This window comes from Poecilia latipinna, unplaced genomic scaffold, assembly GCF_001443285.1.
Source record: "Poecilia latipinna isolate Pla-1442-1.1 unplaced genomic scaffold, P_latipinna-1.0 Scaffold1747, whole genome shotgun sequence".
Lineage (NCBI taxonomy): Eukaryota > Metazoa > Chordata > Actinopteri > Cyprinodontiformes > Poeciliidae > Poecilia > Poecilia latipinna.
Genome location: NW_015114363.1, coordinates 91,072 through 112,098, shown reverse-complemented (window position 1 = coordinate 112,098; position 21,027 = coordinate 91,072). Strand labels below are relative to the sequence as shown.

The window sequence follows — 21,027 nt, the reverse complement described above, 5'->3', positions numbered from 1 at the left end:
ATTAACAGCTTTACATGTAACAAACCTAAACATTAAATCATGTGTCAACTGTTAGGCGCTTTCCTTTACGAAAAGTTTATGCAGAAATAGGATTTAGCAACATGTTGTATAAAAGGATTAACATCGCAGAAAGCTCCTAATTTCAACATTAGCTGAATTTATCTTACACAAAAGTCTTTTAGAATAAACTCCTTCTCTTTTTGGCAAAGTTTCTTGTACGACAATGCTGTTTCTTTTCTGTCTCTCACCCGGTAATTCAGCTTACCCGACTGTGTGCACCTTGTTTTGAGCGGTTAGCATCAATAGTTAACTGAAAATGTTCTTCTGGAATAGTACATACCTAGTTAAGTGACTTAAACAAAAAGGTCAAAGCTCACACACTGAGCCCAGCACTGCAGTAGGTGTAAGAAGATAAAACATTTAAGACAAGCCGTCACAGATTGCATATTGAAAAAAAAAAAAGTAAAGCCACGCTACCATAAGCTTTCAGAAAAAAAACATTTGCATACCCATTCATTGACTGTGTGTGAAGATGCTCACAGCAAAACGTGTGTGATTTTTAGACAGAAGATCTATCAGCAATAATCCATACAAGTTGTCATTTTAGGCAAAGACAAATATGCAGACAACGTACAATCTGTTAGGTTGCTGTTTTGTTCATACATCATAAGCTCCACACAATTTCATTTGGTAGATTTTTGTGAACAAGTTCAAGTATATATATATATATATATATATATATATATATATATATATATATATATACTCTATTCTTTGTGTCACATAAAAAGATGCATTGCGCTTTACTAAGACAAAGTTGCTGCTTCAAGTTTCTCTGCTTTAATGTGGAAGAGATTATTTTGGGATCTTAAAATGACTGGGAAATGTTTCTTCTTTTGTGGGGGGGATTTTCATCTCATTGCACTGGGAAGTTTGGATTTAATTCCTTTGTTCTTTGGAACGTGTGAACAAACATGTGATCCTACATAACTGAAGGCTAAGTTGACAAGCGTCGCATCACAAAGCTTAGTGTACCACCCCGCTGGACGTTAAGGGACCCCTCCGTCCTCCGCCGATGGGAACGCTCTTCTTGGCATCAGTCGACGTACATAGGGGAGACGGGCGAGGCGGGGATCTGATCCAGGATGCGACACACGTAGCTGGCCACGTCCACGAAGCGCTCCTCGTACATCAGAATAAACGGATGTTTCTGGGAGAGAAGAGGCAAGAAGCTTCAGGCTCGTTTGGCTGTCGCTGAGATCAAAACGGCTCCAGGTTTGGTGAATGAATTTTGGGTTAAATATGGCCTAAATGCCTACAGAAAGTCATTGAGGGTGTAAGTGTTTGTAATTGTGCCCCAGTTTCTCTATTTTGGATATTTATTCCTTTGTTTTTGAGAAGAAAAACTATTGTTCTACATGATTGTACCAGCAGGTGGTGATAAGCAGGTGGTGATAATTCAACAATAATAACCTAAAAAAAATTCAAAAGAAGTTCCTGAGAATGGCTAAAGGAGTGCTAGGCTGGGTCAAAAATGACCCCAAAACTACTTAAGTTCCTGTTTTTCCCCCTCACACTGCACGGCCTTCCTTTTCTATCACTTCTTCAGCTCACAAGTTTTACCAAATATTTTGTGACATCTTCAAGTTCACAAGTTGAACTAAAGAAACGAAAGGATAAAACAAAAACAAAAACAGTTTAGCCTTTTACAACAGAAAATATTTCAATTTATGACCAAACTCTTTTCAGTCCAGCTCCTGAACAAACCTAACAAAGCTAATGAAAGGGCACTCACCAGAAGCTCCCGGTACTTTGGCCTCTTTGACTCGTCTTTAGTAAGGCTGCACAAAAAAAAAGAAAAAAAAAGAGCTGATTATCCATCACCGTAAGCAGAGCTCAGGTCAGATTTCACATGCCGGAAACTGAAAAGGCACGGAAGGAAAGCGGGAGGCGTTTCCGGGGAAAAAAATCTGACCCTAAAATCACCGGCATCCATTTTTTTGTTCTGGGGAAGCTAAAAACAAAACGAGGCAAAACTGTTTCCTGCAGTGACACCCACCATAGGTTAACGAAGTTGATGAACTTCGGGGAGAACTGCCTCTCCTCTGAGTTACTGAGCTGTGGAGGCTCTCCTTTCACCACTTGTGTCAGCTGATCAAAAACACTATTCCACTTGGGGTACGGGAATCTCCCTGTGGCTAACTCATACTGGAAGAAAAAAAAACAGTATGAGCAACACTCCCTGGCCTCGTTTGAGCTGCAGTTTAAAGTCAGATCTGGAGATCTTATCGGTTACCAAGGTGATTCCCAAGCTCCAAACGTCGGAGCGGACGTCGTAGCCCTGCCTGGAAGCACTGGGGTCTATCCTTTCAGGCTGGCAAAAAAAAGGCAAACATTCACACAAAACAGGTTAGATAGGGTGGTTTTCTTTAGGTTTTTATTTTAGCTTAATTACTCGATAGCTAGATCAGTTGTGAATTCAAAAACATTGTAATTGTAAGAGAAAATAATCACATTTTGACACTTAACGCTTTCCTCAGTAGAGAATTTGGTTTAAATATGTAGATTTGATCTTTTGTTCCAGATTGTAAGATTTTTCAGTCAATTCACTGAACAAGAACAACTGGCTAATTTCAGATAAACACTAGTTAAGGCCAGGGAAACTATTAAATTAGGCCAAAGCAAATTACACCTGTTACAATGTATTATTTTTCCTTATAGTTTTGATAGTAAAACACATTAAAAAGCTTAAAAAATTTAATCTCTCCTCGTCTGAAAATCTCTAAGGTGTGTTTATTGCTGAATAAACGGGCCCAACTTTTATTTACGCACATTAAACAAGCCACAAATTTAGTTGAAGGTTAAGTGGTTGGCACTTACTGCCATGTAAGGCCTGCAGCCTGCATCTCTCGTCTTGGCTATGGAATCCACCAGCTGGCCGCTGATGCCGAAGTCACACAGTTTGATATTTCCCCTTCTGTCCATCAGAATGTTGGAAGGTTTGATGTCTGCCAAGACGGAGAAAGTGAGTCAATTTGATAGAAATTAAAGCCAACGTCAGGTACTGGAGCTAAAAACTAAACACAACTCTTACCTCTGTGAATTATTTTCAAGTTTTCTTTTAAGTGATTCAGTGCTTTAACGGTCTGTAAAAAAAATAATAAAAAAAATAAAAAAAATCAAACCTTCAGGTCATTTTCTTCATGAATTGTTCTGTGTTGTAAGGAGAAAAACGTGATACGGTTGCTTACAGCTAATGTTATTTTGCCTAATATTTCCTCTGGAATGACATCATCTAATACGCAATATACATATTTGTAGAATTTGTCTAATGAGGTAGACATAAGCTCCATGCAAATCCAACAGTCCCCCTGAAAAAAAAACAAGAAGAGAAGAAATTTTACAACAGCAGGAAATATATGAACGTTAACTTTTTTTAGCAAAGTATATTTTAAAGATTAAAGGGGCAGTATTATGTGTCTTACAGGAAAATAGTGCCATTTTATAACATAATCAAGTAACTGTGTTAACTTAAGATGTTAAAAAAAAGTCCTCTTTATGTCAACTATGACAAAAGAAATTTTACATCCTCATTTAATGCCTTGAAATTAGGCCTCTGTCTCTTTAAGAACTCCTGCTCTTTCTGAAACTCCGCCTCCAGGAAGTCATCACAACATGTCAAGCTTAGAAACAAGCTTGGAAGATCACAAAAAAAAAAAAATGTTGGAAGATCACAACAATCTTCGAAGCTGCAGCTCTGAGGAGGAGCTGCGACTCAAAGGCAGCTCCTCCTCAGTGGGCTAGGTCCACTCAGGCGTTGCCATGGAGATTAAAGAATTTCTTAAACATTAATGAAAGTATCAAGGCAACACTCCAGGTGTGTCTTTGATGAGGGAATAACATTACAACATGATGTAAAGCTAAAAAACAAAAAATAGTCGATTTTACATGATACTGCCCCTTTAAGTGAGATCACAGTGGATTTCCCAGACCTCTCTGAAGAGGGCGCCGTAGAACTGGACGATGTAGGCACAGTCGCTACTCCTCATCACCACGTCCAGGTCCATCAGCAGCTGCTTCTGCTCCTTCTCGTCCACAGTGGAGCGAATCCTCTGAGGGGGAATTGACACAGACACACGGTCAGCTATACGAACTGAAAACGTCCAGATCACATCACACGGACGTCTTGCCGCGGTCGGCGTGAATCACCTTGACTGCCATGATCTGGCCCGTTGGTTTGTGGACCATCTTGTTGACGGAGCCGTAGGCGCCGCGGCCGATCTCCCCGAGGTCCCTCAGGTCCTCCGCGGTGAAGTCGCAGTGCTGCTCCGGGGAGATCTTCAGCTTCCCAGACGACTCGATGCTGTGTGTCCGCAGGCGCTCTCTGCACGAACGGAGGCGGGCGCGGTTAGCCACCAAGCACAGAACACGAGAAAACAGAGGCCAGACGATGACGAAGAAGGAAGAAATTAAAAAAAAAAAAAAAAAAAAGCAAATACTGAAAAACCAGATCCGTTGCTGTAGTCGAACTCGCTTAGTTTTAACAGTTTGGAGTCTTATCATGATGTCATCAGCATTTGCTTTATTGTAAAGTCACAAACTTTATTTATAAACTCTGTTTTAAACAGCCGCTGTGTACGTGAAGCCTTTTTACCAGATCCTGATTAAAGACTTTAGTTTTTATAACGTTAAGCCGCCGTCTGAGTTTATAAATTCAGCTGAAAGCAACAAAAAGACACCAGTGGAACATTGGTCCAACGTTGAGACCAACTTTTTTTGTTGAACCTTTGTATTTTTATTATCTTAAGGTATAAATGCAGGGACTTTAAGCTAATTATTTGAAAGACTTTAATCAGAATCTGTTAAAAAACATTTTTTTTCATTCTGGCAGAGAATACCATAAAATATTCACTTGTATGCTCTAGATCAGGGATCTGCAACATTTACAAAGCAAAAAGCTGGTTTTTGCCCTCAGTCCAGCTAATTAAAACTTGTTACATAACTTTTAGTGGAAAAACAACTTCAAAAAATTTTAATGGATATCTACTATATTGAAATTTGTGGTAATTTTTTAAAAGGCCATTATATTCCTGTTTTTAGGTTTTAAAACAAAGAAAAACATCAAACATTTACCGAAAAGAGGATTGATACATTTTCTTCTATGGGATGTTGACGTTTGTAGGAAATTATGGAAACAAAAAACACTAAAAAAAAAAAACGATACAATAATGAGAAAAAACATAACCGATATGTCAGATCATTCTGTCCTAAACAGCCAGAAAAGCTACTAAAATTTGCATTTGTTATATCTGTATTAAAAAAAAAAAGTTGGTTCTGAACTTTTTTTTTAGCCAAATTATCATTAAGCGAGTTCAGGATTTAGCACTAAAACCAATTAGGTAAAATAATAAATAAAAAAAAATACTTTGTTTGCAAAAACTGCTAAACGATAATTAAGTTATTAGCATTGCTTTGGCCAATGGAAAAAGAATAAAGAGTTATCTTCAGAAAGTGTCTCTTCATAGTGAATTTCTCAGGCTGAGATTGGCATTGGCACAAAAGCTACCACTAGAGGGCACCCTCTGTCACAAACTGTAATTAAGTAAAAGGAAGTAAATATATATATATATATATATATATATATATTTTTTTTTTTTTTTTTTTAAGCCTTCATGGCTTCCCAGCCTTGACTTACATGTGAGGATTCTGGAACGATGGAGCCGTGGGATGAAGCGGGAGCCTGGAGGTCGGCTTCACCGGAGGGTTGGCGAAATTTAACTTTAGAGCTTTACGTTTGCCTGGTTGGCAGAGAGAGAGAAAGAGAGAAACACATCCAGATTGCCACAACATGCACGCCACACAGAGTGGGAGGGAGGTCACCCAGATGATGCCAACAGCCGAAACAGGCACATCTCAATACATTAGAGCAGAACCAGTGATTTAAATAAAACATGAAACTCTTCATTGCACACAGTCTGAATTACGTTATTGCTGTTCTTTTTGGTGATTAAGGCTCACAACTCATGAAAAGTAGCCGTTATATTACACAAAATGTATTTTCAATACAATACAATTCAATGCTCTCCTTTAGTCTTTAGTCTTACTCAGAATTGGGAGGGTCTTAAGATAACATGTCTGTCATAAAAATCATTAAATTTTAGGTTTCTGCAGTATTCAGAGAAACAAAACGTTTCGCTTTCTGTGAACTGTAATGATGAAAATGAATAGAAATGATTGATCTGTGTGCAATGAAGTCATGTACATGAGTTATTAAAATGAAATGAAATGTTTGATGATTAAGCAACTGATTAATCGCATGATATAATGAAGTAAGCTAGATTATTTTCATTCTATCGATTCATATTTTTTCAAGGGCAATTTTGTTTACCTGGAATTCACAGTTATGGTTTCGGGAGTCTGACGACTTTATTTCCTTTTTATTCGTTGTTTTTGGTTGTGCTTTATCTTTTCCAACTCCAATATGAAGGGTTCTTTATAAAACTTTAACAGTTTTATCACTTGAAAATTGTCTCAAATCAACAATATTATCATTTATCGCAATATTTTCTGGGGCACTTTATCGCCCGGCAAAATTTTTTATTGTGACAAGTCTATTGAGGATATTCTAATGTATTGAGATGTATCTGTGTACAGAGTGCAGCATAATGCGTGTCTTGACTTGAGATAAGCCCAAATAACCAAATGCCCAATAAGCAATATACAAAGAAACAAATATTTGGGGTTATCTGAAGCTCCTCATGAGGTCAGAAGAAGGAACAGAAGCAGAATGTCCCTGTGTACAGAGGTTCCCAATGTTCACAAACTTCTATGAAAACTCAAACAAATGGCATGCAGTGTGTGTTCATGTTATTGGAAAAACACTGGGGTGACATTGGAAATCCCTGTTCGATTAAAATATGCAAGAACCCCCAAACAGCTCCCGTTTTTTTTTTTTTTCCTTCTACCAAAGCGTTCCCACCACTCAAACAGCACCGTTGACTCGACACTTTGACTGGACTCGGGTGAATTTTAACACCGCCGGGATGAAGGTGTCGCTTTCAGGTGCCGAGGTTAAGTGCTGGGTCCTCTTTGCCATGCCGTGTCCGACCAGCTAGAGCGCAAACGGATCCCTTAAGCTTTAAGCCCCCAGTGCAAAAGGAATGTTTGGTGGCCGTGTTGAGAGACTTCCCACCCCACCACTAGCTTCCCACCCGACTACCAGAACACCACACAGGCTCCTTCAGTAGCATACAGTGGTCCCTTCTGAACCCGGTTTGGATGTTGGTATCAGAAGCATTTGGCTCACTGGACGGGGTGGAAACCACTTTAGACTACTGACGTGTTCCAACATAGAGTAGAAGTCGGTGTGCTTTGAGTGAAACTCTTAGTGCTTACTTTGGGGCACTCCGGACAGGCTTATCTGAAACCCTGAAGTAAAAGGGGGGGAAAAAGGCAGTGTTTTTACTACATTTTCTCAGGGCCTACGTCAACGTAAGTGGGTTGTTTTTCAGCAAATCTGGGTGCTGGAAGTGGAATATAGGGCAGGTTACAGTGGGTCTGCTATATACGTGTGTGTGGGACCAGAGAAAACAGAGAACTGATGCTAGTTTTGAATTATTTTTTTTTGTCAGCTTCAGACCAAAAATGAAGCATTTGTCACGTTCCACTGGCAGATGACTTTCTGCTAAATAAAACGTTTCTGCTAAAAATTACCCCATTTGCTTGACATATGTCCATGTTTGAGACTCTTATTCTGAAGTAATAAAAGAAAGCAGGAAGCAGATTTTTCCAAAAGAAACAGAAAAGCAACAGAATTTTGCTAATTTAACATAATCGGTGCTTGTGCACCCCTATTTTGTTGTCGCCCTGGGCAACTGCCCCAGGTTCCCTATATCAACATAGATATATTTTGGAATATTTTGTTCATACTAATATTTTATTCTGGTTGGATCTCCCACTCATAAGCAAAGTCAGTTTTTGGTGAGAAAACCTGATATTTTTAGGATATTTCCAAATGGTTGGTGTGAGATATTTACGTGTAGAATGCTGAATGTGTTACAAAACACGTTAATATATTTTATGCTGATGAGTTTTCTATTCTTCTGTTATGGGTCATGATGCATTTGGTGATGTCAGCATCCTTTTGGAAATCTCAGAGTGGAAATAACGAAAAAAGAAAGAAGATATACAATGAGGAAAGCAAGGAAGGAAGGAAACAAACAAAGAAAAATTGAAGGAAGGATACAAAGAAGGAAGAAGGCACAAAGGAAGGATACAAGAACAGACGGAAGGAGGGAAGGACAAAAAAGAATAAGAGAAATAGAGAAAAACACAAGGAAGGAGAAACATATATTTTTAAATAATAGATAGGGTGAAAATAAAAAAGTCAGAGTAATTTATTTTTCCATGCTTATCCAGACCTGGAAAACAATAAAATCTCTCAGACTTTTCCAGACTGTGCAGGAACCTAGTTCAAAGTTTGTGAGCAACGACATGTGCCAGTGGAACCAGACTGGGAGTCTGTATGCTGGGAAGAGACGGTTCTCTCCAACAGATGCAGAGTGTCTATGAAGCAGACATTGTTGCTATCTGACGTGTACAATAATTTTTTTTTTTTTTTTCAAACTCCGGAACTCCGGATAAGGGACGGAAAAACATCCATAAATAAAACTCAGCAACATGCAGACAGGATGATAAGATGGAGATGATTTTTTTCCACAAATAAAAAGTGGAAGAAAAGGGAAAATTAATGATAGAGGATGGATAAGGAAAAGCTGAAGGAGTGTCTTGGCCAACAAATGGCCAACAAAAACAAAAATAACAAACACAGATCCTCTAAAAGAAGGCTAAATCCTTGGAAAATAAAAGTGAATACCTGTTTCATTTTGACATCTCCAGCAGGTGTTGGTTTCTGCAAGGTTTAGATAAAACATTTCACACTAGACATCGGTCACAGAGTAAGGACATGCAACTTAGATCTGTTCATCACAAGACTGCATCAGCAGCTGCCATAAACGCGTCCATTATGGGACAGGGGGTCTTTTTATGGAATTATGGTCAGAAGTTTGCATAAACTAATCAAGGGCATGGATGCAATAATATTTTCTGCCTTTAACAATTTATTTGAACTGATCTTTCAAACAAATTGAAAGACTTCTTGGATTTACCAATAATCACATTAATAGAAAGGCTGTGGCTATTTAAAAACGGTGAAGGAAGATTTTAGATTGGAAACTGCATTCAATTTGAAAGATTTCATTTTGTTAATCCTGCTACTTAGAGAGAGTTGCAGATAACAGGAAGGCTAAACAAATCCCAAAACCACCAAGTCGGTGCAGAGAAACTCATTTATGGTCAAATATCCAGCAAGAATTAGGCCAAAAGTTTGCAGACAGCTACAAAACGTGTGTGATGGAGGTGAATATACTAAGAATAGCATATATATGTATACTCTGTAACCTGGGTGAATCAGGGAAAATAAAAAAATGCTTTCAAACTTGTGCTTTTTAATACTCGCTTAAAAACCAATAATTTTAAGCATGAAATTAATAACTGCCCGTTGATTAATGCATGTGAACTTCTAAATAGAAATCTATTTCTCACTTTTGCGGGGTGGGATGGGGGGGAGAATAAGAAGAGCCAACCATGACAAATGAATAAGACTAGCTGGTTGCAACTTTTACCAACCCATGGTATGCTTCCTGTCCGATAATGGAACTTGCTTGCTAACTTGTGTTAGCTCGTGAGCGTGGCCGCGTCTAAACCCACTGTTTCATCAATTAGCAGCAAAGCACTCTTATAAGCAACAATGAACACACCGTTTGAGAACATTTATAATGCGAGTTATGTTAGTGCGTTTAATTTCGATAACTCCAAGTTGGGTTAGCAACACAAACGCTCAGGTCGTTCGTGACTAGTAGCATTTAAACAAGAGTTATGACTCAGCGAAAAATAACTAACTACGAGCAATACGTTTAGTGTTTGCCAAGCCTGGACGTAAGACTCGGACACTGACAGGGCTGTAATGTCACGGTGGCCTGCCTGGGAAGAGAAATTCATTTCACAGTAGGGCCTTGTGCTTGTTGTAGCAACAGTGTGCTAACAACATTGGAGTTAACGTCAGAACCGGGCTGAGTTCATCTTTACACTGAAAACTTCTGAATACAAACGACTAGTATCTTACAGTATAGAAACATTTCAATATATCCGAACAGGACTGTTTGCTTTAAAACTCAGTTGACCCTTCGACATCAGTTGCTAAAATAGTAGTCGTGTTAGTATTTGAGCCACTTCAAGCTAACCCAATCAGCCAGAGCGTAAGCGGAAACTACGCAAATAGACATTCAAAATAAAAGCCGCCGTTAAAGGCGTTCTTTGATATCTCTCAAATAAACACTAATATACACAATGTTCAACTTGCTTTTATTTTTAACAGAAAAAAAATTCTGATATATTTTTTGAATGTTATGATATACTGCTATAACATTCTAACTAGTGGTGATACTTTTAAGCATGGCACTGCAAAGAGTTTTAATGCACAGCATCTGAAATATAGTGTACTGAATATTACAAAGTCTTTGCACTCTGCATATTGATATTGTGCAGTTTTCACAGTTCAAACACTTTTGGCTACAATACTTATGTTTATATCTATGCTACATTTTGAGGTGTTTGGCGATTTTGCAAAGAAATAACAGTGCTCTGTCACCCACCCTGTACATTTTTATTTCATTTGTCATACAAGTCCTCTACATTTCTCATGACAAGATACGTATACGTATTTTATTTTGAACGTTATCACCGGAAACACAAATGTACATAAGTCCTATTTGACCACGGTGGGGAGGGGGGTTAGCTTCAGGGAAGCCACAAGCTATCTTTTCCGACTAAGTTGGCTATCTACGCTGGATACGGTAAAAGACCGAGAGAGTAGCCGTCAGCGCCTACCTTGCATGCTGCTGCTCTGTGTCTGTTGGTGAAGGTGATGCGACGTGGCCCCCAGAATATTGCCGGAGCCCGTGGAGTTGCCGTTCGGACTGGGAGTCGCCATTGTTGTGTTCCGGCTTGCAGCCAGCGCTCGGGCTGCAATGCAGAGAGTGAAACTTCGCCCTCCCCTGGCTGCCCTGCCTCCAGACGGGACCCTGCGTCACTTGAACGCAGCAACTGTACCACGGCCACGTCTGGGCCGCTGCTGCCTTTAAGGACGGTCGGAAATCCTAGTGAACACCAACTTATACTGAAACATGAATACTTTTTGACACAAGTCTTGTACTCTCTCTGTATAAAATTAACTTCTTTTTGAATAAATGTGGATGCCTTTATTTAAAATTTGCTGTACTAATCTTTGTGTCTTCTGGTTTATTTTATCCAAACAGAAGAATGACCAGAGCTTTTTATTTATACATATACACTATAGTTGTCTTTTTAATGTTGGGTTGTCAGCATTTAAAAAGACTGTGCAAGTCGAATCATGACCTCCAAAATGCAAGAGTAGACTTGCATGGGTTATCAGACAGGAGTCTTTTGGTCTTCTCTGGGTGGATGTGTCACGACAAGTGGTAAATCTGCGCTAAATCAGTCTGTTTGGGTTAACTTTATGTAAAACAACACCCAGCATTTTCCTTTTATTTCCAAATGCACATTATGGCACACAAAGAAAAAAAGTTGGGGGTTAACTTCCCCCCCCCCCCAATATATACCCCAAAACAATTCATTTTGCCACTTAGAAGTTCTGGAAAAACTATTTATAACCTTTGAGTATGTAGAAGCTCTGCAGGTTTCCTTCTAAAATGTGAAAATAACATACATAGTTTTTTAAATGTAAATTTCTTAGCAAAAGTTATTTGAGTTACTCTAATACATACTTGTAATAAACTGCAAACATAGTAGTGTGAATTTTTTTACCTCCATCAAATTACTGAAGCCCACCACTTAAAGTGAATTAATACATGTTTTAAAGTTACATTTAAAAGGTCACTCTTTTTACACCCATAAATGCAAAGAAAGGAAATACAAAATACATAAACACACTGTTGATGCACACCTCAACCTCCCACTCATATAAAAAAAGTTATGCAAGCAAATTCAAGAGAATGCATCACACACTGCCTCCATTCAACTGAACACTTATTATATAAATGTTTTTTGTTTATTATTATAGTCATGGATTTCCAGAGTAAATTCGAAGAGATCTGAGTTTAAGTCAGTGAATAACAACTCATTAGTAGAACCTCAGTTCTGTAAAGTGGGATACAAACCAACAGCAGCAACCATCATGAATTTCTTAAAAATATTCCTATATAAATAAATGTCCAAACATAATTATTTTCGATTCAAATTCAAGTACAAGACATTTTGGGAGACACTGCGTCTTTTCCACTTCATTTGTCGGTCTTCCGCTATGAGACGTACATCTCGTCAATTAAAGTGACCCAGAAAATCCGTCAGAAAATGTGCGGAACATTTTAATGACGTCACAGTTCCTCCCATATAGGCCGAGTCATCAGGAAAACAGAAACACCCGGTCCATGACCCTGCCGCTCCCCGTCAGCTCCATCCTGTCCGGGTAGACGGAGACCGTGGCGTAGGCGTCGCTGTCGGGTCGGGTCTCGATCACCCCGTCCAGCGTCAGGTGGTGCGCGCCTGTGTCCAGGCAGTAGCCGCCGTCGTGGGCGTGGCCAGCCATATAACACACCACGCAGCTGTGGGAGCGAATGATGGCCAGGAGTTCCTCTTGGTTCCACGCGAGGCAGACATAATCCGTGGTACCGGAGTGCACTGGAATGTGACCTAAGTAAAGACACAAGAGATATAAAGCATCTGGAATCACCTGCTACTTGGTTCTGTCTTCCGTGACTTTTAGCTGACCGTATTTTAGCTGCCTTTTAATCTGCCTGAGGAAAAAAGACTTTTAAAAGTTATTTTTTAAATAAATAAATAAATGGGGAAGGTGCCCCAGTCAAAATGTTAATTTCTTAGTAGCCAGATGGCACAAATCCCAGATTCATTTTATTTTTTGGTAAATTAGCAGCATTACAAAAAAAGGGAAAAAAAGAGAAAGAAAACAAAACAAAATAGGAATATACATTGCTGAGTTTATGAATAGGTGGGTTACCTATTCATAAACTCAGCAACCTACAGTAATGAAAGATAACCCTAATGTCCATATACATAAGTACGCATAAACACATTTATATTTAAATATGAATGTATTGCAACACATAGTCACATTACATGCATACATGTTTCCACAACACATACAAACTTTTATCATTTTACATTTTAAGGCTCTGTTAAAGAATCTCACAAAAAATGTAATCACTATTCAAGTATTTATTCATGCTAACTGAAAAACCTGTAGATTTTACTTGACTTTTCTCTTTAGCATGTTCAAATATTAACAAACCTCGCAAATTATATTTACTCTCTGTTAATTTAAATAATTTCTGAATTCCAGAAGGAAGACTTTTGTTCAATACTTTTTACAGTACTTCCAACATTTTTATATATACTAAGTGTTGAAAAGTATTGCTTTGATAAAATGTTTATCAGTTCACAATAACTGACTTTATTCATAAGCAAAAACAGCGTATTTAGTAATTTGGCTTATATGTCAAAATGTGATTTTTATTTGAATTTCTCCATATTTCTGAGCAATGTGACAAATGGGAACTGTTATCTAGAATGATCTCTAAATAATTTATCTTATAAACTATCCATTTAATCTCTACTTATATGCAACTTTACACTAATATCACTGAAGCCTGGTTCAAATTAAGCCAACAATAAGCGAAACTGTAAAGTGACAATAAAACTACCATAACCTCTGGCTACATAAGCCCTAGCTTCTCAGTGGCTTGTTAGTTAAGAGAAGAACGTGTGAGTCGCTTAGAAACAGGTTTCACTTACTGACAAGAGTAACTTTTTCTTGTTTCTCATCCGCCACAGACAGCACCAAGTCCAGCCAGTCCAGCTGTTCCTGGCTGAACCCGCCGTTGAACATCGTAAACCGACTGTGGCACTGCAACTCTGCGAAAAGGCACAGCAAATGTTGAAGTCCACGAATCACTTGGCTAGGCTGATTTGATATCTTTTTAATGTTTTTTTCATTTTGCTACGTTACAACCACAACCTTCTGAGGATTTTATACCACACAAAGTAGCACAGAAGGAAAATGGTGAAATGTAGAGCATATAGCAAACATGCGTAAGAATGTCCTGCTAGCAGAGATAAAAATTTAACTTTAACCTCTATCGCGAAATGCTGTGGGTGGAGGAAAGCTAACACCGCACATCAGCCTGTACACCAAAATAACAACGAAACATGGTGGTGGCTGCATAATGCTGTGGAACAGGTTTTTGTCAAGATGGATGGAACTATCCATCAGCCATCTTTTTTTTTTCTTCCACGCCATAATTATACACAACTTTGTGTGAGTCTGTCAAATAAAAAAAAAAATCTAAAATATTGCAGTTGGTCGTTGTAATGTGACAATAGCTGCGTTTCCATTACAGATATGCGCAAGTCCTTGTCGATATTCTGCTAATGTCGAAAAAGCACAATTTCGCAATTGCGGTGTTTCCTTTGAATTAAGAAATTAAATTAAAATCACACGTGAATAAGCCTGTTTACGCAATAAGTCATTAAAAATAATGGCAGCGATGGATGTAAATGGTTAAATGAGATATATCCATAATTCAGCCATTGCTCTAATGCTAACGCCATCAGGTGTAGGAGCAACAAGCCGCTTTACTTCCGTATACTTGGGAGCGTCTACTATGAGGCGTTTTGGGGATGCTGTAGTCAGCGATTTTACAGAAGCCCTATGGATTCAACACGCTGAAATGACACACAAGTTTGATGCTGTGAAAGCTCCAGTGGAGCCAGCTGCACAGTGTCAAGAAACAAACAAACAAACAAACAAACAAAAAACATCCTCCTCCAACTATTTCATGTCGTCTTCTTCATGGTTTTCACCAGTAGTAACATCCGGAAGTTGATCACGTGATTCATGTGGCGCGAAAAAAGTGTTTCCGACAGTTTTGCAAGTACATCTATTTCGACATCCTTGAAACACCACCTCGAAAAAAAGGTAGTTTTTTTTCTTTCATATTTGCATGTTTCCATTAAGCAAATTTATTTTTCGTAATTTCAATTTGCGCAGTTCTATGGTTAATGCAAACGCCGCTAATGTGAAAAAAGTTCAGCTTAAAATAGTTTTGTAAAGAAAGATAACAGTCTTGCTTTCACTTTTAATGTACATTTGTCCAAAATGTACATTATATTTTTCTATATACCTGGCGGACAGTTGAGGTCCTCGTTGTTGTTGTGCAGCTTAATCAGATTCATGGCCTTGTTATACCGTTCACTGGACTCCGGTATACCCAGCAGGCTCACGTCATAGGCATCCAGAACAACAAATACAAACCCGGGGAACGGGCTAAACTTGTAGGCATAGATGTCACTCTGCTTCGGTCTCCAGTCCGCGTTCAGGCTGCTGTCCAGTGGCGACCCCATCAGCTGGCTCCTGCTAAAGTTATAAAACTCATGGTTGCCCCACACGTGGTGCACCTTGACGGGGCAGGAGGCGAACTCCCGCATCACCGTGTCCAGCGCTCGCTGCGAGGCGCCGTTGGGCTTGTTGAAGCCGTCGATCACGTCCCCGAGCTGGAGGATGAAATCGGGCTTGACAGCCGAGTCGGACCAACTTTCCAAGGCGTTCTGCAGCAGCTTCAGGCTGCTCCGGTAGTACCGCTTCCTTGTCCGGGAGAAATTGAATCCGTCATCAATGTCAGCGTACTGAATGTCAGCGATTACGCCGAATGTAAACAGCGGCGCCGGTTGTTGTGGACAGAGGTCCATACCAGAGTTTCTCTGCCAAAGAGCGGGACTCCTGTGTCCACCGAGGGAGCGACGACACTGACCCGAGACCCAGCTTCCTGGATTACCTTTACATGCCGTTCAGTTTTCGGATCAATCCCATGTTATGACACCGTTAGCACACACTTAACGCCCAGGCTTTACGGTATACTACAGTAAGGCACAATAAAACTACTTCCGGTGCCGCAATCGTTCAAAATAAAAGCCACATACCCATGGAAATGCATATATGAACACCAAGGTACCAAAATACGAAAAATATCTCCAGAAAAATTCACTACTCCGCCATTAAATCCAAAATACAATAATTTTGGAACACTTTGTCGCTTTTGACAGTTGAAATGCCTCGGTTACAACACTATTTATTAGCGTTGTCATGTAAACTAATAATTTAATTTCATTGTAAAACGGTATTACTAACCCATAAAAGTTTAATAAGTTTAATAGATTTAATAAGTTTAATAGATTTACTTCCAGTATTGTAAAAAAAATAAATACAGTTTTTAGTTTTCATTCAAACTTTTTATTTCTGAATATTGAATTAGTTCTACAAGGTTTTTTTTTTTGTTTGTTTTTTTTTTGGTAAAGTATGTTTCTGCTGCAAAATGGCAATTTCGGAAATGTGATTACTGCTGTCCTTCTTCATTTTCCTTTGTAGGGGGAACGACTGTTGACAGGCTAGTAATACACTCAGGAGACCACTTGGGGCCACCATCAGAGGCTATTGTTTCCTCAGGTTGATCCTACAAACAGAGGGAGACACAGACCAATCAAGAAGAAATGCTAGAAAATGATCCGTAAGATATTGCAGCAACTTATTTCACACATATAAATCAGGCAGAAAATTATGACCACATTCTCAATGGTGTAAATAAGAGCTGCAGTTTTGGAGACAAAATTATAACACCAAAATGGTATACTGGAAGTGTCATGTGTGCCACCCACATTCAGGAGCCATGTTGAAGAGATATTAAAGTGGTTGTAATGTTATACCTGATTAGTGTGTATGGAACAAATCACAAGAGTGTCATGAAGCAAAATATACTATTTGGAGCAAAATGAGTAAGTTGGAAAAATATCAAGCACTAAATATGCTCTAAGGGATTCCAAGGTTGGAAAAGGTTTCAAAAGATCCCCAGCATGCAACCCATCGATGTGGCTGAATCATCTATGCTACAGACAGAAGTCACAGGATTGACTCAAGAAGAAGCAGCACCTTCTCCATGGCCTCTGACTTCCCAGAGAAAATATTTTCATCCTTCTGATATAAACCTTCAGCCCATGGGCTGAAGGTTTAGATCAGCAGAAGGGATTTAGAGCCCGTGGGCTGAAGGTTTAGAGTTGGCACAGTCAATGTTGTGTCAGGTGGCAGTGTGTCTGTGTGTGCATTCATTCATTTTTACAACATTAGCAGCAGCCAATAAACTCAACATGTGCTTTCATTGATAGATAAATGCAGGGGGATTGTGTTGATGTCAATGAATTTTTTAAAATGTAGAAAAACATTTATTATGTCTATAGTACTGATATATTTCATTGATTTCCATAGGTTAAAAATAAGTGTTGATTTACCTGATCTGGTTTGAGGTATTCTCCATGTTGCTCACAGCCAATGTCAAAGACGTACTTTCCAAGTCCTTGAGGCTGCATAACAAGATTCCATAAATCGGCAAAGACGCCTAATTTATCAAATTATGTCACCAGTCAACACTATCTACCCAGGATAAACCACCAGTTAAAGTAAGAATATTGGTTCCTCTATTGTAAATTGGACTGTGATTTCATACTTCTAAAACGAAACATTAGGTCACCGCTGCACTACTGTGTATATCTCTGCACCATTAAAAACATACTCAGTCTACCATGCAAGCATATGAAACATGAAACTGGCTGATCAGTTTGTGAATCCAAACTTACACAGTTCTTGACGAAGTTGCCCTCGTATCTGTGGTTAGCGTAGATGTATTGCCCAGATGAATTCATATTGCCGTTCTCCCATGTGCCCTTGTACTTTGCACCGGTGTCCTTGTAGAGGTAAGTGCCCTGACCATGTCTGGAAATCACACAACACCACTGACTTTAGAGGTTTCAAGTTCATTGTCACTCATCCAAACTCACAACTTTGTAGGGTTGAAACTTGGTTAAATAAAATTACCCAAACAGTGGGTCATCCTTTTACAAATGGCATCAGTAGAATGTGCTGGAGAAATTAGGCTGATCCACGATGCAGCTGGCCAGCACATTAAGCTAGTTTTACACTGTGTAAATTTTGGCTGATTTTAACATTGGAATGCAAGTGAAAAGAGTGCTTCTTTCACACTTTGTATACTTTCTACAGAATGGCAACGTTTTCCAAGGAAGAATATTCGTTTTTGTTGACCATTCTCTCATTTTTGGATTAGCGTCCCCACACTTCTGGGTTTCTGTTCGCCTTCTTCTTTGCATATCCGTATTTAAGAGTCCAACGTATCGCACCTACAGTGTTAGCAGTCATGTCGCAAGATGCGAGAACATTAGAACAGGAGTAGAATACCACTGAAAATGTAGTGCAGTGTTTCCCCAGTTTTGCAGGACTTATGGGATCTCCTTGTAGCCTCTAGGTTCCAGATACCAATGCAGAGATTGAGTGGTCTAAAGGAGTCTATAAGCCTCACTGGGGCAGCGCTGTTTGCACAGCAAAAGGAGGGCCAATACTTCATTGGTAGGCAATCATAATGTTATGGTTACTGAGTGCATAAATATACCTCATATGCTGCAGCCATTCTCCATCGTAAGTGTCTCCATTGGGGTAGGTGTAAACACCATAGCCTTCTCTCTGGTCTTCTACCCAAGTTCCTGTTAGGTAAAAGACAGCCATCAGTCACTGTATGATGTCACGAAGCCCTTTCTAAGGATAGAAGTGTCCCATGACAAATATGACCTAGTATATAAGTAAATATAAGATCTGTGGATTGGAGAAAAACTGCAATCATTTTTCACAAATCCACATGACTGTTGCTGTCTTGCAGTCATATGGCGTATAACCAAAAGACCAGTTTAACAGAAATAAATGTTGGGCTACTCCAAAACAGTATTATTACTTTAAGTCAGAAAAACGTGATCAGTTTTGGGGCTATCTGTATACACCTATAGTATACACCTAAGTTGTTTTATAAAGCAACTTCTAGGATTTGTTCAATGGTATAGGAACTAAAAAAAACTCCAAGGTGAATTTCCATTTGACAAAATTTCTTTGTATTGTGATGTTTAAATATAAGTTTATCCCCATAAATATATATATACCTGTTGCAAACCACAACATTTAAATCTGATATTATATGGTACTTTTCAAAGATAGTTTATATTTTAAGAGCAGAACAAAAAAAAAAATTATAATCATTCAAACTTTTCCTAAAGATTTTGTCTATTGATTTTCCATCAAGGAAAATGGTCCAAAAATCTACATAGCAGTACATTTCTAACTTCAAGAAGGGTATAGTTATAATGTCTTTGATTTTTTTCCTCATGATACAACTCAATTAGTTATTTAATTTTATCTTGCACACCACATACCTACTTTGTTCGTTTAAGATAGATTTTAAAAGTTAAAGTGGCGGGTTTTTTGTATTTTTTATTTTTTTATTAATTTATTTTGTCTTGTTCTCCTTTGTAACATTGTTCATCGCAACCCCTGTTCTAAAAGCAGGTAGGCCTTACCTTCGTATTTGGATCCATCAGGATAGTAGAACGTTCCCTGCCCATGTTTCTTGTTCTGGACATAATCTCCAACATACCTTGCCCCGTTCCTGAAGCGGTATGTCCCCTGTTGGATAAAACTGTCAAAAAGCTTCCAGAAACAACACATGACACTTTAATGCCCCCGTTTCCCCCAACAATATCCATATACAACCCACGCTTCCGTGCCGCTTTCCGTTCTCATAGGTTCCTTGGTAGATGTCACCATTGGGTAGAAGAGCCTTCCCGAATCCGTGTCTCTCCCCTATTTCATTTCTCCCCCCGTCATATTCCTGCACCAGTCGGACACACGCGCAAGCACGCACGCACGCACGCACGCACGCACGCACGCACGCACACACACACACACACACACACACACACACACACACACACACACACACACACAAAATAACATAGGGAAAGCCAAGGCAACAGTCGAATTTCAGTCTGTACACTCTATGCTAGTTAGCCTTTTATTTTAACTTACAGCTACAAAGTAAACACACAAATTGCTTTATCTCACCCCGAGTTTATTGTGGTCGTCCTCGAATTCCTCAGAGCTTTCATCCGACATTATTGTGAATGTCTTCAAAATTAGCTATTTAGTCTGAGAGGAGATGGAAAGGCTTGAAACCTAGCTTTAAAAAACGGAGGTTTTTTTTGTTTGTTTGTTTTTTTTGTTGTTAGTTTGCCGTTGTCATGACAACCAACAGTCGCACGTGACTATCTACACAGCCCTGTCTTCTCCATCTTATTTACCATTTTTTTCACGGATAATATTCGGTAAAAGTAGGAATTGTGGGTTTAGTAGGAAAGGAAGGAAAGGAAAAACATTTCCGAGTATTTTTCTTTAATAGATATGCTCAGTGATGACCTGACCAGGGTGCACCCTTCCTCTCACACGCTTTTCTCACCCATCAGAATAACAAGTTCCAGCTGTTCACCAGGGAAAGGCACCTTGTGTTTGAGTTCCCATGTTAACAATGAACCTCACAATATTAATGTGGATTTAGTGCGAGTCTACTGACTAATTTCTATCACGAAAATATGAAATTTCCCTTCCTTCACAATCTGCACTTTTGCTCTCTCACCAGTAGGCTGCAGCAGAGAGCCTTTTTAAACGATTTTATCTCTACTTAAGTTATCTTCAGTTTCCTGTGAAGAGCTGACTTTAAATTAACTACCTTTAACATTTTTAATATTCAGGTGACTGCAGTCAAGCTGATAGCTTCATCTTGTTATCAGCTCTGCTTGCTTGAAGCAGAACTCAAGCTTCTGAGTACCTTCTGTTCCTTGTGTCAGCAGAGGTTTTGCTCATTCATCACAAATAATAATATTAAAGAAAAAAAATAACTCCAGATGGTTGACTCTGTGCGTCATATGCCAGTGTGTTATTTTATGACTAAAAATAAATGCGATGTGTCACACAGT

At 39.0% G+C, this 21,027-nt stretch overlaps 4 protein-coding genes across 5 annotated transcripts in view; 1 reads left to right on the top strand and 3 right to left on the bottom strand.

The window, feature by feature from the left end:
* Positions 1-754: 754 nt before the first annotated feature.
* Positions 755-11,214, bottom strand: map2k4b (mitogen-activated protein kinase kinase 4b). Of its 2 annotated transcripts, XM_015060827.1 has the most exons (13): positions 10,948-11,214; positions 8,876-8,911; positions 7,396-7,428; positions 5,696-5,798; positions 4,210-4,384; positions 3,993-4,112; positions 3,252-3,371; positions 3,095-3,146; positions 2,881-3,008; positions 2,297-2,374; positions 2,060-2,208; positions 1,796-1,841; positions 755-1,210 (listed from the first exon to the last, which is right to left on the bottom strand). In XM_015060827.1, the coding sequence occupies exons 1-13, from the start codon at positions 11,048-11,050 to the stop codon at positions 1,097-1,099; spliced, it is 1,257 nt and encodes a 418-aa protein (XP_014916313.1). In that variant the 5' UTR covers positions 11,051-11,214; the 3' UTR covers positions 755-1,096. The 2 variants fall into 2 exon arrangements, with proteins under 2 accessions (XP_014916313.1, XP_014916314.1); XM_015060828.1 differs by lacking the exon at positions 7,396-7,428 and having other exon boundaries at positions 10,948-11,211.
* Positions 11,041-21,027, top strand: part of gas7b (growth arrest-specific 7b) — a 69,985-nt gene continuing 59,998 nt past the window's right edge. Inside the window, exon 1 of the mRNA XM_015060826.1 lies at positions 11,041-11,051. The gene's annotated coding sequence lies outside the window, so the exon portion shown is untranslated. The remainder of the gene's footprint in view (positions 11,052-21,027) is intronic.
* Positions 11,690-16,064, bottom strand: adprm (ADP-ribose/CDP-alcohol diphosphatase, manganese-dependent). Its single transcript, XM_015060829.1, has 3 exons — positions 15,297-16,064; positions 13,909-14,028; positions 11,690-12,789 (listed from the first exon to the last, which is right to left on the bottom strand). Exons 1-3 carry the CDS (start codon positions 15,859-15,861, stop codon positions 12,503-12,505), a joined length of 972 nt encoding a protein of 323 aa, XP_014916315.1. The 5' UTR covers positions 15,862-16,064; the 3' UTR covers positions 11,690-12,502.
* On the bottom strand, positions 16,448-20,268 carry rsph1 (radial spoke head component 1). The gene is made up of 7 exons (XM_015060830.1): positions 20,120-20,268; positions 19,773-19,886; positions 19,576-19,681; positions 18,624-18,714; positions 17,797-17,932; positions 17,452-17,523; positions 16,448-16,622 (listed from the first exon to the last, which is right to left on the bottom strand). Exons 1-7 carry the CDS (start codon positions 20,168-20,170, stop codon positions 16,506-16,508), a joined length of 687 nt encoding a protein of 228 aa, XP_014916316.1. The 5' UTR covers positions 20,171-20,268; the 3' UTR covers positions 16,448-16,505.

Excerpts from the sequence above, each read along its gene's own strand:
- map2k4b (XM_015060827.1), bottom strand. The coding sequence starts at position 11,050 with ATGGCGACTCCCAGTCCGAACGGCAACTCCACGGGCTCCGGCAATATT. Across the intron at positions 8,912-10,947 it reads ACAGAGCAGCAGCATGCAAG|AAACCAACACCTGCTGGAGA; the intron begins GTAGGCGCTGAC and ends TAAACCTTGCAG. Across the intron at positions 1,842-2,059 it reads ATCAACTTCGTTAACCTATG|CCTTACTAAAGACGAGTCAA; the intron begins GTGGGTGTCACT and ends TTTTTTGTGCAG.
- rsph1 (XM_015060830.1), bottom strand. The coding sequence starts at position 20,170 with ATGTCGGATGAAAGCTCTGAGGAATTCGAGGACGACCACAATAAACTC. Across the intron at positions 19,682-19,772 it reads ACGGAAAGCGGCACGGAAGC|GGGACATACCGCTTCAGGAA; the intron begins GTGGGTTGTATA and ends TTTATCCAACAG. Across the intron at positions 17,524-17,796 it reads GCAACTTCGTCAAGAACTGT|CCTCAAGGACTTGGAAAGTA; the intron begins GTAAGTTTGGAT and ends CTTGTTATGCAG.
- adprm (XM_015060829.1), bottom strand. The coding sequence starts at position 15,861 with ATGGACCTCTGTCCACAACAACCGGCGCCGCTGTTTACATTCGGCGTA. Across the intron at positions 14,029-15,296 it reads GGACCTCAACTGTCCGCCAG|AGTTGCAGTGCCACAGTCGG; the intron begins GTATATAGAAAA and ends GCCTTTTCGCAG. Across the intron at positions 12,790-13,908 it reads AGAAAAAGTTACTCTTGTCA|GTCACATTCCAGTGCACTCC; the intron begins GTAAGTGAAACC and ends GTCTTTACTTAG.